The sequence below is a fragment of the Eublepharis macularius genome, chromosome 13, assembly GCF_028583425.1.
Source record: "Eublepharis macularius isolate TG4126 chromosome 13, MPM_Emac_v1.0, whole genome shotgun sequence".
In the NCBI taxonomy this organism is placed as follows: Eukaryota; Metazoa; Chordata; class Lepidosauria; order Squamata; family Eublepharidae; genus Eublepharis; species Eublepharis macularius.
The window spans coordinates 69,411,214-69,430,481 of NC_072802.1; the positions used below are offsets into that span (position 1 = coordinate 69,411,214).

The 19,268-nt window shown below is 43.4% G+C and overlaps 1 protein-coding gene across 3 annotated transcripts in view; it reads right to left on the minus strand.

Moving 5' to 3' along the window:
* Window positions 1-16,924, minus strand: part of IFT81 (intraflagellar transport 81) — a 61,701-nt gene extending 44,777 nt beyond the window's left edge. For all 3 annotated transcript variants that reach the window (XR_008598134.1, XM_054996985.1, XM_054996984.1), the window contains exons 1-8: window positions 16,789-16,924; window positions 15,696-15,861; window positions 13,564-13,667; window positions 11,940-12,120; window positions 8,359-8,448; window positions 4,483-4,548; window positions 4,048-4,158; window positions 3,010-3,094 (exon numbers count right to left, since the gene is read on the minus strand). Coding sequence is in view for 2 of the 3 variants with exons in the window: in XM_054996985.1 (XP_054852960.1) it covers window positions 3,010-3,094; window positions 4,048-4,158; window positions 4,483-4,548; window positions 8,359-8,448; window positions 11,940-12,120; window positions 13,564-13,667; window positions 15,696-15,839 (781 nt within the window). In the remaining variant the exon portion in view is untranslated. The remainder of the gene's footprint in view (window positions 1-3,009; window positions 3,095-4,047; window positions 4,159-4,482; window positions 4,549-8,358; window positions 8,449-11,939; window positions 12,121-13,563; window positions 13,668-15,695; window positions 15,862-16,788) is intronic.
* Window positions 16,925-19,268: the final 2,344 nt, after the last annotated feature.

Genomic DNA, 19,268 nt, shown 5'->3' on the forward strand with positions numbered 1-19,268 from the left:
CTTCGGGAACTGAGCCAAAAGTGCTGGGCAGCTGATAGACACACCCGGTCCATAAACCTTAAAGGAACCCTTTTTTAAAAAGGAAGCTTCTGTTTGCAAAAGGATTCCTCCTGCATCAAAAATAACTAATTGGTAGGGACTGAAAAAGTGATTATTACTTGAGAGTAATTCCTTGACGGGCCAAGCCAAACGCCTGCCATGCCTGGGCATCCTTCAGAGCTGCACAGTGCCCCTGGATGGTCCTTAGGGCAGGGAATCCTTCCAGGGATACGCAGCAGGAAAGAGACACAAAATACTGAAAGCAGGCTGCTTTTTACATCTATATTCAATCTCGGGGTCTCTCTCCAGCATTTCCTAGGCACTTAGCCCAATTCACAGGCTACAAAAGGTGTGTGTGGCATGCGCTTGCAAGTGTATGAAACGAGAGCTCACAAAGGTAGGGCCCAATGACCCTAGATGCTGGCCTCCTTCCTGTGCAGGCTTCCCTTACCAAATGGCTGTGGCTCAGTTCAGACTTCCCACGAAACCTTGCATTTGCAGCCTTCCTAACTCGGAAGAGGCAGCATGGGAGGACGGTGCTTGGGGCAGCAGAATTCCTTGAGCTTGCTCCTGCCTCTCGCTTGTGCCACTGCCAGCAGAAGCTCCAGAGGCAGCTGCAGGGGCAGGGGCAGAGGCCTACAGCAGTCACCCCCATCTCCTGTGGAATAACCAGCAGGGTCTGATAAGTGTGAATGGTCAGGCAAGGGTGACTGCCCACAGAATGGGAAGGTATAGATTGACTTCATTTGTACTCAACTTTTCTCCCCAATGGAGACTTGGCTTACAAGTCTCACAAGTCCACCTCTACTTTATCCTCGTAACAACCCTATGAGGTAGGTTAAGTTGAGCATATGTTACTGGTCCAACGTCACTCAGAGAGTGGGTCTCCCAGATACTTTAACCACTACACAACAACAACTAAGCTGCAAGAAGCAGTAAAGAAGGGAAATTTAAAGGGGCAACGATTCTGAGATTTCAATAGTGCTTTAGCTGTCCACACTGAACAGCATTCAGGGCTGTTTAAAAAATCATTGCAAAACAAGTCTGAAAAAGGAAGGGAAAATAGCATAGAAAAGACTAGATTACAACTGAGTGAACACAAAATGGCAGTTTCACACTAAGTGAAAGCAAATGCTATATTGGTAATAAAACAGCCTCATTTTTTAAGTAGGGTTTTATCATCTTAACAGGAATAATATTTTAAATAGAGCCTGTTTGGTGTAGTGGTTAAGAGCGTAGGACTCTAATCTGGAGAACCGGATCTGATTCCCCACTCCTCCACTTGAAGCCAGCTGGGTGACCTTGGGTCAGTCACAGCTCTCTCAGAGCTCTCTCAACCTCACCCACCTTGTCATGAGGATAATAATATACTTTGTAAACTGCTCTGAGTGGGTGTTAAGTTATCTTGAAGGGCGGTATATAAAACAAATGATGTTGTTGCTGTTTTTATTAAATGCTGAAATATCTGAAAAAGAACAGCAGTTATTGATCCAGCTGATACACAAACCAACAACCAAGTGTTGATGTCCACATTTGAGTCAAAGCTGTTACAGTCACAATCAGTACAGTGCTATCAATGAATGTGGTGAATTGCTGAGTTACAGTAGCAAGAAGGTGGATCTACTCCCTGGAGGAGACACAATGGTCACAAGGGAGAAATATAAACAAAGACAGTTTCCCAAACTCTGGCTTTAGTGCAGTTAGTGATGAGGATCCAATAGTTAGCATCAATTATTAACAATAATAAAGTAAATGGTCATGAATCTTTTAGAGTTCAGATCTTTAAAAAATCCAAAATTTCAAAAGTGTCAAGCCCATTCTGTAAAATCATAGAATCAAGGGCCTCCAGGTCATCTAGTCCAACCCTCTGCACAGTGCAGGAAATTCATAACTACCTCCCCCACACCCCCGGTGACCCCTGCTCCATGCCCAGAAGATGGCAAAACACCGTCAGGATCCCTGGACAAACTGGCCTGGGGAAAATTGCTTCCTGACCCCAAAGTGGCGATTGGCCTTACCCTGGGCATGTAAGAAGAAGCCACAAGAACTAAGCACTGATGTAACCCTTCCTGCCCTCCCTCTCATGATCTGCCTACATTCACAGAATCAGCATTGCTGTCAGATGGCCATCTAGCCTCTCTTTTAAAGCCTCCACCTCCCGAAGAAGCTTGTTCCACTGAGGGACCGCTCTAACTGTCAGGAAGTACTTTCTAATGTTTAACCGAAAACATTTTTAATTTCGACTTGTTGGTTCTGGTCTGATCTTCTGGAGCAATGGAAAACAACTCTGCGCCAGTCTCTACATGACAGTCCTTCAAGTACTTGGAGATGGCTATCATATCACCTCTCAGTCGTCTCCTCTTTAGGTTAAACATACTGAGCTCCTTCAACCTTTCCTCATAGGGCTTGGTTTCCAGATCCCTCACCATCTTCGTTGCCCTCCTCTGGACATGTCCCAGCTTGTCTATATCCTTAAATTGTGGTGCCCCAAACGGAACACAATACTATAGGTGATGTATAACCAGAGCAAAGTTAGAGCAATACCATCACTTCACATGATCTGGATACTATACTGCGGTTGATACATCTGAAAATCGCATTTGCCTTTTTAGCTACCACATCACACTGCTGACTCATGCTCAGTGTATGGTCTACTAAGACCCCTAGATCCTTTTCACATGTACTACTACCAAGACAACTCTCCTCCATCCTATAACTATGCATTTTATGTTTCCTACTTAAATGTAGAACTTTATATTTATCTCAGCTGAAATTCAATTTATTTGTTTTAGTCCAGTTTTCCAGCCTGTTAAGATCATCCTGTATCCCAACTCTGTCTTCTACTGTAGAAGAATGAAAATTCAAAAGGGCACACATTTTATCTTTTCCTCTTTATAAGAGTCCTTCCATGGTTCTTGGCAGTAGAGAAAAAAGGGAGGGGCACAAACACATTTTAGAACTCCTACTTACTTTCTGGCTTGGAATCCACTCCTGCGTGACGCATATCCTTGAGCTGGAGCTGGACTCTTTGCAGCTTCTGCTCTGCATGAAAAAGCTTAGAAAATATGCATGAATCTATTTATAAGCTTATTCTTGGGAAACATACACTCAAACGACAACAAAAAAATAAAAAAGGAGGGGGACCAATTGGGAACTTCGATGCAAGATGCACTGAAAGGACTGAGGGTGCAGATGAGGTCTCGGTGGGTCGTGCCCTTGTTCTTCAGCCATTAACGGAAGTAATAAGAAATTGTCCTAACAGCAAGATCCTGGAAGAAGTTCCTGCAGCCTGTTACACGGTTAAGCCAACCTAGGGCAGGGATTACTAGGAGAACTGGGGGTGGAGGGGAAAGGGCTTTGGCCAAGCACACAGCAAACAATCTGACTGCAGATGAGTACACCCAGGGCTTTTTTTTCTGGGAAAAGAGGTGGTGGAACTCGGCGGTGGAACTCAAGACTGCACAATGACGTCACTTTGGGTCAGCTGGAACAAGGGGGGAGTTTTTAAAAGTTTAAATCGCCCTTGGTGAAAATGGTCACATGGCCGGTGGCCCAGCCCCCTGATCTCCAATCTGGAGATCAGGGGGCGGGGCCACCAGCCATGTGGCCATTTTCAAGAGGTGCCGGAACTCCGTTCCACCGCTTTCTAGCTGAAAAAAAGCCCTGAGTACACCACCCATAACAGAATGGGACAATGTCTGAGTCTCACTCTTTCTGGGAGCTCCTCTTTGAAGATCTCAATTTCTGTCACTCACAATGCTTTCAGTAAGTGAAGGGGGCAGGGCTTTCCCATTTTGTCCCCAGCATTTGGTATGCAGAAGTATCCATCTTTGATACCTCAGAATCCTAACCTACAAATTCATGTAAGAAATAACCATATACTTTGGAGAAACAGGAATGCTGTTACCTAAAGAACCAGTAACTTTTTCCCCAAGCAATTTTTACTTTTAAAAGCACAGTATTTTTTCCTTTAAAAAAAACAAAACAGTTAGGCCTTTGCTTGGGTACCTGAATTTTCTGCTCTTGCTTTTGCTGGGCAAGAGATTGTTCTCTCTCTTTCTCTACTCGCAGCTGCCTCGCTGTCTCAAGCATCCGCTGATGATTTTGCACCGTCTCCACCTACAGCAAAAGGATAAGTCGTGCAAGTTACCCGTCACATAGCTGAGAAATAAATGGGTGTGATTGTGTGTCTCACAGATTCGCACCATGCTTCCTTCTCGCGTGTGACCCTTCTTAGAGCCGACACTGGAGAGTCGGGCTGTAGGTCTTTCAAAGTTTTGGACTGTTTCCCAGAGAAGATCCCCTTTCCTCTAGTTAGCCATATGAATCTTTCCCAGACATGTGGCAAGCTAATCTTAATCCTTGTTTGCATTCCCCAGACAAACATTCAAGCCAAGGATGATGATGACACCCAAATGTTATAGCTTTGCTCCTCTCATTTACCCGCTTCTTAAGACGCTCGACTCTTTTGATCAGTTGATCCTTCTCTTCCTCCATGGCAGTGATATCCTAGAAAACACAACAGTAATTTAGAGGTTCTGGGCCAGATCCAGTCATTTTTCTAGAAAGTTGGAACTATCAAGTTTTAGTATGATATGATAATTATGTCATTTTATAACTTATGTTATGGGTTCCAATTATGCTACTTCTTGTCTTTGGTACAGTAATCATATCAACATGTTCAGGGCCAGCGTGGTGTTGTAATGGTTAGAATGTCACCTAGGACCTGGGGGAACACAGGGTGATTCCCTCCCACTGACATGGACGCTGGCTGGATGACCTTCAATCTCACGCACTCTCAGCCTACTTCACATGGTTGTTGTGAGGATAAAATAGAGAAGGGGAGAATGTTGTAAGCCACTTTTGGTCCCTTTGGCAGAGAAAAGTGGGGATTTAAAAGAAATAAAATAAACAAACCAACATGTTCCACAGGCACATTTAAACTCTGTAGAACTGGCTGATGTTTCAAAGGAGCAGGCAGAAAAAACTGCACCAATATGTCTGAAACATCTCAGCATCCTCAGAGACAACACTGATGCCTGGAGAAGGCAATGGGATGGATGAGGGCCAATAAACTGAAGCTCAATCCAGACAAGACTGAGGTGATGTGATCAGTTTGGTGTAGTGGTTAAGAGCAGTGGAACTCTAATCTGGAAAACCGGGTTTGATTCCCCACTCCTCCACTTGAAGCCAGCTGGGTGATCTTGGGTCAGTCACAGCTCTCTCAGAGCTCTCTCAGCCCCACTCACCTCACAGGGTGATTGTTGTGGGGATAACAACATACTTTGTAAACTGCTGAGTGGGCGTTAAGTTGTCCTGAAGGGCGGTATATAAATCAAATGTTGTTATATTGTCAAAGGCAATGTTGTTGTTGTTGTCATTATCTTTATTATAAATACAAAGCTGTTTGGGGACTGAGGAGTCAGTTTTTCCTGGGGGGGGGGTTGCATTCCCCCAACAAAACAGGTTTGTAGCTTGATCTTTGCCTGCTGGATCCTGGTCTAAAGTTGAAGGTGTGGGTTTCCTCCGTGGCATGTGGCACCTTCTATCAGCTTCAGCTGACACACTATCTATGACCATTCCCTGAAAAGTGTAATCTGGCCATGATGATCCATGCTGTGATCTTCACATCCAGATTAGATTACTCTAATGCGCTCTACATGGGGCTGTCTTTGCAAACTGTCAGTTGGTCTAAAATGCAGCAGCCAAGCTACTATCAGGGATGGGATACTATATTTATTTATACTATTCATAGTCTGCCTTAGAGGCTTGCCTAGCACCTGACCTACTCTCAATAAAGCACCAGGCCAAAACATTTGTTTTAATCCAAGCTTTTTTGTTAAGGGATTGATCTTTTTAAACAGTTCTGCTTTTAGCCTTTATGAGACTTGAAATATTTTATGCCATTCTTATGCTGTGGCTGTATTTTTAATGCTGGTTTTTTTAAAAAAAGTATTGTACTTTATTATAGTTATAAGAATAATGCAATCAAAGCTGACTTTTGTTTCATATAATGTAAGAGGTATCAACAATGTGGTCAAGAGAAGACGGACAACCTGGCACACAACAAGGGAGACACAGCAATCCCACAAGAAACTTATCTACACACAAAAGATGATCCTGTGCTCACAGCGAAATGGATCCCAAACCAGTATCATGCCACTGGTTCATCTAAATCGCGAGGGGTCTCAATTTTGATTTTAAAATCAGTCAGATATCATCACAAAGCAATCTGATATATTACCTCATATAAAATGGGACGCTTTTAAAGCTGTCTTGAGAGGCCAAATTATTTCCATTACAGCCATATCTTGGAGTTAATATTCCATCGAATCTGAACTGTCTTATAAAATTTAATCATTGCTGGGCTGAGGGAATTGAGGCTGCAGTGAACTGAAGCTCGAGGACTCCAATGTAAGTCGCTCCAGCTCTGTGCTGCTGCTGCTAATGCTGCTGCTGAACAGAGGCTTAATGCTGGGTTGTAATAGTTTGCTGTACGATTTTTATGGTGTTTTATGTTTTATCATCTATTACTTTGTGAGTTGCCTCTGTCACGTCTTCTGGAGAGACAGCATAAAAAATTCTAAATAATTAGTAAAGAAAGTGTATCATTACATGCAAATGAGCAGGCCAGTAATAAGTCAGTTTGAAGGCCCTTATACCCAGCTGATTTTTTTTTTTTTTATGAAGCAACATGACGCCTTTTAGCCTAAAATATATTGGGACACAGAAGGTATGAACCAGGCAAAACTGAGCCCTTTTCAATCCCGCTGATTTCAACAGGGAATATTTAAGCCCATGCTCAGTTCCCCCACTGAAATCCATGGCACTTCAAAGTGCTTAACTCAAGCTGAATTGTACCATACTTGTTTGGCTCAATGCGCTGTCTGAACACTTCAGTAATCTTTGCCACAGTGTGTGGCACCATCACCCTCTTCTACAGCTAGTAACCACAGTGGACATTTAGTCAAAGTAGTTAATGGCTACTATTCTGTTTCAGCCTACAAATATTTGTGGGAACAAGAGATGGAGTCAAGCATGCTCAGGGATTTCCTGTTCTTACAGCATGGTCTGCAGGGAGTCATGCAGGGAGTCAAACAATGCTACATGAAAAATCCACGGCTAAGGCCAGCTTCGTAGTTTGGGAGGCTCGGTGCAGCAGGCTGCACCTAAGGCCAGACCTTGAGTTTCCTGGTCCTTTTGTCAACTTGCATACGTGGAGGGGTATTTACTGAACAGGGCAGACCTGAATAGTGAAGGCGTCACAGACTGCCCAGGAAGAATGGAAGATGAAAAACATTTTGGCAAGCTCATCTTTAAAAGGGATGTCTGATCGTAAGGGAAAAATCCATTTTCCTAACTACTGTTAATGTACTCTACCTAGGTCTCTCCTCAAAAGTTGACTCAAGAGACTCCAGCTGGTGCAGAATGCTGCAGCTCATTTACTCTCAAGAACTAGATGAAGCATGCATATCACTCTCCTTCTGCAGTCACTCAATTGGTTTCTCAACAGTTTCCAGGCTCAATTCAAGGTTATGACTATCATGTTCAAAACCCTTCCTGGCCTAGGCCCCTCATATTTGTGCAACCACCACCACCCCTCTATGTTCTACTATGGCAGCTTCACTCATCTGGACAGGGCTTTCTACAGATACTGTCTTGCAGCAGGGTGAAATCAACAGCTGCCTTCACACCTGCTTCCTCTGTGATAGCCCCCACTTTATGGAATGGCTTGCCTGAGGAGGTCAGGAAAGCTCCCACTCTCATGGCTTTCCACAAACCATGCAAAACTTATTTATCCAGGAGGGTTTGCCTCCCAGGTCATAGGGCCGTGTCGTAAGAAGTAGCTCAGACAGATGCATTGGTGGGGGCAGGGACTATACGCTACTCTGTTGGGCACTGTCTGCTGTACTATCTGTTGATGTAGACATGCGCCTACTAGGGAGTTTCCACGTTGCTAAACATGCCATGTAAACGAGTTATGCTTTGCTTCCAAAAGATTTCATCTCTGTGCTTAGCTTTATGCTTTCCCCCTCCCTGCCAACCTTTTCTACTTCCATACTCTATTATTTCTCTTTCACTGGATGTCCAAACTGCTGCTCATTGTTGTACTTTGTTCAATTAATGTCCTAGCTGTTGATTATATTGTATTTTCACTTGCACTGTGTAATCCACCTTGGATCTCTTCGAGAAAAGGAGGGCTACAAATGAATAAATAAATAAACAAACAAACAAATAAATAAATAAAGTTATCTATTCAACACATAAAAAACAAAATGACCACATCACAAGACAAGGCTGAACATCTCTCTTTTTTACCCGTCGTATTTCTGCAGTTGAGAAACCAGATGTCTTGAGCTGCTCACATTCTTTATGGAGGTTTTTGAAGGCTTCCATCAGTTCTTCATGCTATAAAAATCAGAAGAGAAGCTCTATAGGCAGAACTGTAGCCTGACAGCCCCGCCTTGATTAAGTACATTAAGAGTGACTTGCTCGGTGAGCAAAACATGGGGGGGATGACAAGCCTTTAATAAGCCGGGTTTACAAACTGCAGCCTAAAAGCTACAGAGCCTGGCTGGCTATATGATAAGGAACACTAGGCAGAAATGCACAAAATAAATATTTGCAATGAACAACACCTATCTGATTGTAAAATAAAATATTATACATAGTAATAACCAAATATCTCTTGATATTTAGCACCGTGTAAACAACTTTGCATGGTGGCAATATTGTTTAAGGGTGGTTTATTATTGCAGTTTCTATTTTGAACAAGCCAGTGGATTATCGAAGCACATTTTACATAATGGAAAATGCAGAGATGTATCTTTATACAAATTAGGAGTGGCACACACTGAATAAACATACAAGCCGCATTCCTTTCTCTAACTACAGTTTTTGTTTAGTTATTTTAAATTTGGATATTGTCAGCAGGAGGGGGGAATGTTCATTTTTAACTTCCATGCAGCCATATACTTCCCTCAGTTCTTAGAACAATACTGAGTATTATGTAAACATGGCAAAACTAAGATTTCCATGAAAGATTGTAACTGAATACGTGAGAAAAAATTGCACAAAATTTAACATACTGCACAAGAACAAGTCATGTCAGACTAGCCTTATCTCCTTTTTAGTACTTTGGTGGATCAGGGGAATACTGTGAACATAGTTTTGATTTCAGTAAGGCTTTTGATAAGGTTCCACAAGATATTCCGGTTGACAAATCCTCTGTTAGAGGGATTTGTAACTGATTGATAGACCGTACCCAAACAGTGCTTAAGTGGTTCCTCATCTTGGAGAGGAGTGACAAGTGGAGTGCCTCAGGCATCTGTCCTGTGCCCAGTGTTGTTCAATATCTTTATAAAGGACTTGGACTTGGGGGGGGGGGGGATCCTCATTAAATTTGCAGATGATACTAAATTGGGAGGGGTTAGGGTTAGAAGACAGAACACAGTAGAAAACAGTATAAGACAGAAACAAGATTTCAGATGATCTTGACTGGCTGGAAAATGGGGCTAAAACGAACAAAATGAATTTCAACAGAGATAAATATAAAGTTCTGCATTTAGGTAGAAAAAAAAATCAAAGGCACACTTATAGGATGGGGGAGACCTGTCTTGGCAGTAGTACATGAGAAAAGGATCTAGGGGTCTTAGTAGATCATACGCTGAACGTGAGCCACCAATGTGATGCTGTAGCTAAAAAGGCAAATGGGACTTCAGGCTGTATCAACAGAAATATAGTATCCAGATCATGTGAGGTGATAGTATTGCTTTACTCTGCTCTGGTTTAACCTTATTTGGAGTACTGTGTACAGTTTTGGGCACCACAGTTTAAGAAGGATGTTGAGAAGCTGGAACATGTCCAAGGAGGGCAACGAAGATGGTGAGAGGTCTACACCAAGTCTTATGAGGAAAGGCTGAAGGAACCTCGTATGTTTATCCTGGAGAGGAGGTGACTGAGCGGTGATAGGATAGTCCTCTTCAAGTACTTGAGGGCCTGTCACACAGAGGATGGAATAAGTTGCTTTCCGTTGCCCTAGTGGGCTGGACCAGAAACAACAGCTTGAAATTAAAGCAAAAGAGTTTTGGGCTGAACATCAGAGCAGTTCCTCAGTGGAACAGGATTCCTCAGGAGGCAGTGGGCTCTCATTCCTTGGAGATATTTAAGAAGAGGCTAGATGGCCATCTGAGAGCTATGATGGTTCTCGAATGTACACAGATAAAGAGAGGGAGTGCATGCTTCTGTGGGTCTTCCTTATGGGCCCAGGGTAATGCCGATCGCTACTTTGGGGTCAGGAAGGAATTTTCATCCAGGTCAGATTGGCTGGAGATCCTGGAGGCTTTTTGCCTTCTCGGGGCATAGAGCAGGGGGTCGCTGAGGGAGGCGAGTAGGGGGATAGTTGTGAATTTCCTGTGTTGTGCAAGGAGTTGGACTAGATGACCCTTGGGGTCCCTTCCAGCTCTGTTTCTAAAGTATGTCATAAAGGTTAAGGAATCACACTGGTTTTACAATTTGGTTTTGAAAACTCTGTCATGTAACTTAAAATCAACAACCAAAAAGCCATTCCATCATCAAATCTTATTTATTTGTAGGAATGGAATTATCAACATATTTTACTCTGTGCCTCAGGAATCAATCATAAAACAGGGTTTTCAGTTACAACAGGAGGCCAAACTAGAAACTTTAAAAAAAGAAAAGAAAAACAGCCACCGGGGTGGGGGGTATGCTCCTGAATTGGGGCTTTCCCTCATTGTTTCCTATTTAAATACTTCCCATCTGGAGACCAAAGATCAACTTCTGAGGGGGCGATTTAGATGAGGAAAACAGCATAAGCAGAAAGGGTTAACACCCCACCTCCCAAAGCGGCAATTCCATTCTGATTCAAGGAGCCAGGTGGCTGTTTTTAACTAGGGTTGCCAACTCCAAGTCTGAAATTTCTGGAGATTTGGGGGTGGAACCCGAGTAGGCAGGGTTTGGGGAGAGGAGGGGGCTTAGTAGGGATGCAACACTACAGAGTCCATCCTCTGAAGCTGCCGTTTTCTCCAGGGGAACTCCAGGCCCCACCTGGAGACTGGGCGCCCTATTTTAACCTTAAAAAACCTAACAGATCCCGATAATGAAAACTGGAACACTTAAAAAATTGAAATGATCCAGCAAAAGTCAAACACTTTAAAGTTCCGCTGATTTCAATGGGAAAGTTTTAACCTTTCCTGCTGAAATCAACAGAACTTAAAAATGCTTCGTACTGGATAGATAATATCTTATGTTAACAAGCTCCTAATAAAAACAACCATGTTGTAAATTTTAGGACATACTAACTTAGTGTAGGCAACCAACCTTCTTCTGCTCTATCAGGCCCATGCACACCCCCAAGGCCCCGTCAGGGCCATGCAACAGGCCTGCTGCCATTTAACACAAGCCACATCCCCTGTACAAGATGCAGTCTAGGGTGGGCAGGACTTCAGTGAAGCATCAGTTATCTCGGAACCAACAAACCCCAAGGACTGCTCTTGCGGATAACGGTTCAAGACATTCAAGAACTAGACAAAGGGTCTGGGAAGGAGACAAAGATGGCAGGATCTCATGCAGTGATTGCTGTACAACACTGTCTGCAGGCCATGTAGGCAGCAGGAATGTCCAAGTGTATACAGCCTTACCAAGCTGCAGAGCGTGCCATCATTTAACAAGTCCAGGTGTATATATAAACAGCCAGTCTGGAGGAGCTTTGTTTTGATCTCCTTTTTGAATCCAACCAAAAAAGGTGTTACCTGATGTGCTCTTCTGGTCTGTAGTAGGTACATATCCTATTAAGGAAATCTGGCAGTGAACTCTCACTGGTTTTACTTACATTAGTACTTAAAACAGTGCCAAGGTAACAAATACATTGGAAATGCTACCTGTCTGTTAGTATCAGCCACCGTCTCATCCTGAAGGATCTCCATTGGCACATCCACTTTGATCAAGAAACGTGCCAGATAGGCTCTTTTCTTGAGCTCGTTTGTCCGCTGAAGGAGCCAGTACAAGACAGGATGAATCACAGGCTTGCTTCCAGTAACTAAACCTTGGCGGAACGTACTCCTAAATGGAAGCATAACATCAGGCTCTACCAATGCATTTCAAATCAAAGGAAAGAGGTTTGGATCAAACCTAAGCAGCAGTTCTTACAGCTTTTCCCCAAGTGCCTAATAACAGTCCATATTTATATACCACTTTATAGCCTCTCCTCATCATAAAGGACAGCATAGAAGATGGTGCTTGTCCCTTCAGGCCTCCCACAAAATGCACCATTGCTGTCACTCACAAACACACACACATCCTTCCCAAACGGGTCCCTCCTGCTGCCACCTCACTACTCCTTTCTCAAGCCCTATCCTTCTTCAATCATTTTTGCCTATCCTGAGGGGCTTCAGATACACAAGCCCTTAGCAATGCCCCCCAATCATTGTCTCACTGCACAGCAGCTTTTTCCATGGCCACAGGGGGCACTGGCATGGGCTGTCTGTAGCAAGGTGGTGCACAACAAAGCCAATTCTATTGCGCCCCTGGAACTGTACAGAAATATGAGGGAAGCAGGAAGCACGCAATATGGTTCAGATTCATCATTGCCAGCCAGTTCCCCTTATGTATGGCCACAGGTGCAGCAAGATTTTACTAAGGTGTCACCACAGTGCCCCAACAGTGTCGGCCCTCTAGCACTCAACCATAGTTAAAACAGTAGCACCCTCTAGTGCCCAGTGCAAGAACTGCTGAAGAAACAAGAGAACTGTAACACCATGCTCCTGCAAGAACCAAATTACAACATAATCGTGGTCATGTTTACTTGGAAGAAAGCCTCCTTGATTTCAGTAAGACACTTCCTGATAGATGCGCAAAAGAATGCAACTGTGGGAAAGTCAACAGACATCACACTTTCAGATGGTTGTTGTGGATTTTCCAGGCTGTATAGCCGTGGTCTCGGCATTGTAGTTCCTGTCGTTTCGCCAGCAGCTGTGGCTGGCATCTTCAGAGGTGTAGCACCAAAATACAGAGATCTCTCAGTGTCACAGTGTGGATGACACTGAGAGAGATGCTTTTGGTGCTACACCTCTGAAGATGCCAGCCACAGCTGCTGGCGAAACGTCAGGAACTACAATGCCAAGACCACGGCAATACAGCCCGGAAAACCCACAACAGCCATCATTCTCTGGCCGTGAAAGCCTTCGACAATACATCACACTTTCAGGTTTGTCACAGTAAAACTGGAGTATCGCCACTGATTATTACACCCAGTTCTAGGTTGACTCATGAAACACTTGGAAAATTAAGTTCAACCAAAACAAAAGCAAAGTTGTGTCAAGTAATCATCTGGTCATAATGAGAAGTACAAACCAGCAAATAAGTTACTGCTACAAGGCACAACATAAACATTAATAGCACGGAGCTTGTACAAGTGATAAAATTCACAGATATGTATTTTTACAGGTTGAGATGACTTCAGTACCATCTATATTTCGCTGTTATCAACAAAATGCAAATACTTACAAGTCACTGGTACCTCCTGGAGGTTTATATTTAAGAATACCGAGAAGGCTCAACATCCGTTTAGCAGTCTGCTCTGGCAACTCTTCTCTAATGTCAACAACGTGCTGAAAAGTTTAAAAATAACTATAGTATAAGTCATATGACAACTTTGTTGCACACATAAAACAAGGCTAACTAATGGGTTTTAGCTGCTTGTTAAGGTGCTGTGGGACTTCCACAAGTGAGATGCACACTTAATCCAGATTGCATCTTCCCTGGCCATGAGCTTAAGCCATTTCTATTGATTTTAATGGGCTGTTCATCAGCTCCGACACACAAAGTATACTAAAAGCAGAAGTAATTATTGAAGAGAGATGGGAGACTGTTTAACTGCAAGGAGAGTTTTAAAAATTCACCTATACCCATATATTACCTATAACCTGATAACATTCAGATATATTTCAAAGTACTTTCCACTGACCTCAAAAAGGTATACTTCAGAGTAAATATGCATAAGATCATTCCATTATTTTGTTGCTAAGATTTCAAGGAATTTGGCGGGCTTGGGGGAAGGAGAGAATGCTGGAGGAATAGGAAAAGGTAGAGGCCAAACAGTTCTGTAGGCGGAGCATATAAGCACCAGGAGATGAGCCAATAGGAGCCGCTGTAGCACAGTAGTTAAGTGGTTGGGCTATGAATCAACACTCTGCCAGTTCGAATCCCACTTCTACCATGAGCTCAGCAGGTGGCCTTTGGTAAGCCATTCCTCTCAACCCCCAGCTCCCCTGTGGTATTGAGGATAACAACAACACTGACTTTGTTCACCCCTCTGAGTGGGGCACTAATCTGTCTAGAAGAGTGGTTATTATGTAGAGCAAGATACCTCAAGCCCACAGCTGCAGAGATCCTGATAAGGCTCCCCCCACCCCCAGCTTTTATTAAATCAAACTGGATAGGAAATCAAGTTATCATATTACATAAAGCTCTTCCCTGAGCAGAAAGCATTTGCTGAACAGACTGTATTTTCCTCTGCAGACAAAATCCACCTACTGCTACAAGACAGCTTTTACATTTTCCGGGACATCTGGTGATGCTGAAGGATGCCAGTGCAAGATGGCAGGCCCACTCTTTGTGGCCACATAAAGTTTTGAGTCAGGTGAGGGTTAAAAAGCAGAAGAGGAGCTACCAATGCATTAGGTACTCAGGCATTTTTATGTTTTAAGGGTCAAGACACATGCCACACTTTCAGAACATTGGGCCTACCCAGGAAGTGCCTTAGCAGCATTTAGTTTAGATGTACTCTCCTCTCCGGGGCTGACAGCTGAAAAAAATGGCTCCCCTAACGGGTTCAGAAAGACTGATTGACTGTCCCTACTCCCACGATGTCACCAAGAAGCCTCCTACTCTGACTCTTAAAACCCAAAAAGTTGTTTAAAGTAAAGTGATTAACAAATTATGATTTTTAAAAAATGTTTTATTTTTTGTTTAAATAAAAGTTCCTCACAAGTTTCATTTAACAAAAGGTTCAAAATGTTACAAACAGAAGGGGCCAAACAAATAACAAATCCTTTTAAAAAGCCATATCCATCTACAACAGGGGGGTGGATTGAGAGCTGAACCAGTGTTTGATTTGTTGGTACATGTGTCTGTTTTAAGCTGAGCTGGAGATCACACTGAGGAACACGCTGTGACATCTTTTTATTTTATGCCTATCTTCATCATAAGATTTGAATGAGGAATTTGGAAACAGAGATGGGGGCCCCAACACCAATATTCACTACTAAGTCTATGGCCTTCCTTACAGCTTTTACTTGGAACTCAATCACATTTTAAACAACAGCCTTAGAATCCAGGAATCCTACAGCAGCTGAGAGGAGAATATTTAAGGTATCCAGCTGGACTCTAATTTGGAGAATCGGCTTTGAGTCCTCATTCCTTCACTTGAAGCCAGCTGGGTGACCTTGGGCCAGTCACAGCTCTCTCAGCCCCACCTACCTTGCAGGGTGATTGTTGTGGGGATAACAACAACACACTTTGTAAACTTCTCTGAGTGGGCGTTAAGTTGTCCTGAAGGGTGGTATATAAATCAAATGTTCTTATATAAATTGAATGTTATAACATCCACATTTCAGCACCTTAAAGTCCACCCTTACCTTTGGGTCAATCTCCCCCAAAACATCACTGAGCAGCTGTAACAGTTGCATAGACTCCAAAGAGTCAAAGGTGATGAGATTGAAGTTCTTCTTAAAGGGTTCCTTATTGAGTTTCTCAACAATGAATTTAAGTTGGTCGCTCATCTTGACACCCTTGAAAGTGTTCCTACAAGGAAGAGAGTGAAAGCAGCTTTAAGGTACAATGGAATCTGTGCTTCTTTATGAAAGCAAGAACAGCTCTTATCAAAATTATCCACACAGAGAAGGAAGGGGCCGCCAAATGGAAACAGCTTAATCAGAGAGGGCATACTTTAGCTTCTTCCAAGAATTTAAACGTTTGTGTTGCAGGCAACCTCCCTCTAAAGCTGATAGACATATCCAAATTATACTTGTAATGCACCTCAAGTCCCAACAAGAAAGGTGAACGATAACTGAAAGTACATTAAAATAAAAATTCTAAACGTCTTGAACAGATTTACAACAAGAACACCCTCCTGATTGTAAGAAAGGGAGATAGAAGATGGGGATATTCGTCTTTAAATACAGGACCCTGGTGCACATACATTGCTTGTTGCCTTGGCCTATTCCTATATTTTATTTACGTTATTCACGGTCTGCCTTTCTCACTGAGACTCAAGGCAGACGACACAGTGTTGCCCTGTGTCAAAATTCAGATTACACGTTCCTCACAGCAGCAGAGACGTTTTTCTTATATTAGGCCTGCAAAGCCCCATGCACGTTTGAGGGCACGGTATAGTTAAGGAACAAAAAACGTCACTTTGGAAGACAGCTATCCAAAAATGAGATTAAAATGCAGTAAACTACTAGCAAGCACCATAGCAACACACCCTCTTCCTTTGACAAAAGAAATTCTCCTCCTCAGCCCTCGGCCACCCCATGAATAGAATGACCCTTCCAAATGCCCGGGAGGAGGCTGTTCCCAAAATGACCCAATTTGCCAAGGCCTGGTTGCCATGGTAACCGCTGCCCCTCATGGATCCCTCATAAGCCCATGAAGAGGGGGGGTAGCCGTTACCTACGTTGCAAACCCCCCCCCCCTTTACCGTCTCTCCCACCCCCGTTCCGTCATTACCTCAGATTTTCCCCGAAACGCCCATCTAAACTGGCCCCCTCCCTCTCTCAAAGGACCAGGCCCTGTTAGTTGCCAGGCCCTTGGTAACGGTTGCTAGGGCACGGTGGCGACGGCGCGTCGGCTCACGTGACCAGCATGGCGGCGCGGGGATGAAAAGGAGGGAGCGCGCTTCAAAACGGGTAGTAACGGTTAAGCGGGCGGGTGTGCTGTGCGGCTGCGCAGATGCTGAGGGTGGGGCGAGGAGAAAGAGGCGCCCTTTTGCGGCTGCGCGAAGGAGGGACGGGGAGGGACGAGTGTGAGAGAGTTTGTTTGTGAGGTTCCTGTTGGTTTTTTTAATTGTCCAAGCTCAGACAAAGTCAAGAGCCCTTTTGTCGTTGTGGCAGTTGCTCTTACTATAGTATATAATATATTAATAGAAATAGAAATGTGTATCAACAATAGGGTTGCCAGCTCCAAGTTGGAAAATTCCTGGAGACCTGGGGGGTGAAACCTGGAGAAGGGGGGGGGGGTTTGGGGAGGGAAAGGACTTTGGCATGGCATAATTCCATACAGTCCACCCCCCAAAGTAGCCATTTTCTCCAGGTGAACTGATCTATGTGGCCTGGAGACCAGTTGTAATTCCGGGAGATCTCCACCCACTACCTGGAGGCTGGTAACCCTAATCAACAACAAATACCAGAGTCTTTTATGGAGATAGATCAAGATGAGTTGCCGTCTGTCCGTAGCAGTAGAAAAGAGAAAGAAGCCAGTAGCACCTGTAAGACTAACAAAATTTGTGCTGGAGTAATGAACTTTTGTGAGTCAGAGCTCTCCTATTCAGATATCTGAAGAAGTGAGCTGTGACTCACGAAAGCTCATACCATAAAGGCCCTGCAATTCGTGGGGAGTGAGGACAAAGAAGGAAGGCAACCTCTGCGTGGAAGCGAGCAACCTTAGGGATGAACAGATTCCTGCTGTTCTGGTCCATTCCTGGCCTGGAATTACACTCTGTGACAATAGAAAAGAGCAGCAGTCTAGTAGCACCTATAAGTCTAAGACTAAAAATTTGTGGTAGGGTATGTGAGCTTTCGTGAGTCACAGCTCACTTCTTCAGATACAGATGGACTTGCATTCTAGCTGTATCTGAAGAAGTGAGCTGTGACTCGAAAGCGCATGCCTTACCACAAATTTTGTTAGTCTTATAGGTGCTTCTGGACTCTTGCCTCTTTTTTATGCTCCCCAAGGCAGCCTTAAACAACGGCAAAAAAAAGCTTTAAAAAATGGAAGAGCAACCTGAAATCACAACAGTATAAAGGTGGCATAAAATGCAGTTCATTAAGAGCAACAGAGGTCTGTCAGGGTCTATTAGCCACACAGAACTTAAGTGTACAGTAGCAGTCTACCTCAATAGCAGAAGGGGCAGTAAATCTTTCATGCCTTTATAACGATCCTGTAAAGCTTCTGCTACAGATTAATATCTTTCAGATGCTACAGGATTCTTTGTTAGTCTCACTGAAATACTTTAATGTTTGAATAAAAATTACTTCCCATATATTATTAAAAGTATTACCCCACTCTTCTAAATCAATTGTTTAAAGCTGTTCAGATTACAGTTTAAAAATATACAATAAAATCATTAAAGTTAAACTGAATACACAGGTTTTAAAATAGCAGAACAGCAGATTTTTTTAAAATTGCAGCTGAAAAAAAAATCACTGTTGGGCAAGAGATACATATTTTATTTGGTGAGCTCTTCAACTACAGACCAACAAGGCTACCCACCTTGAAATATTTTATTTGGTGTGTAGGTGGGTACTCTTCTGGAGTTAGTTTGGCCAGACAAATTCAGTTTAAAATTTGTGCTTTGCTGCCACCTTCTGGTTTGATATTCTCACTACATGGGTGGAGTAAAGTATTTTTAAAAGTAATCCTGGCGTCTGGTGAAACAAAAAGAGCTGCCCTGTGTGGGTTTGCATGGGCTTGGGGTCTTGTATAAACTGTGCTGCAAAGTAGATTCACCATCTTAGTGGGCCAGCACAATATTTATAAGGACTGCAGATCTCTGGCATGCAAACTGAGCCCAAGTAGAACAGCAGGATTTGAGTCCTGTGGCACCTTAGAGACCAACAAGATGTTCAGGGTGTGAGCTTTCAAGACTCGGAGCAAGACTCAGAGCTGCTCTGAGTCTTGAAAGCTCTTTCCCTGGAAATCTTGTTGGTCTCTAAGGTGCCACGTGACTCAAATCCTGCGTTTCTACTGCAAACCAACTCGGATACCCATCTGAGCCCAAGTAGGTACTTTGCAGCACAGTTTAATGAGGCCCTGAGTTTGTATAGTCACAGAGAGAAGCTATTTGCTTCACCAGACTTAGTTCAAAATCAGGCCTTAATTTGCTGTTCCCACCTGCCCAGGACCACATGAAACACTAGATATAGTACGTAAACACCAGAAACACACCTGTGTGTTTTTCAAGATGCTTGCCTTTTTATTTGTGTTGACAA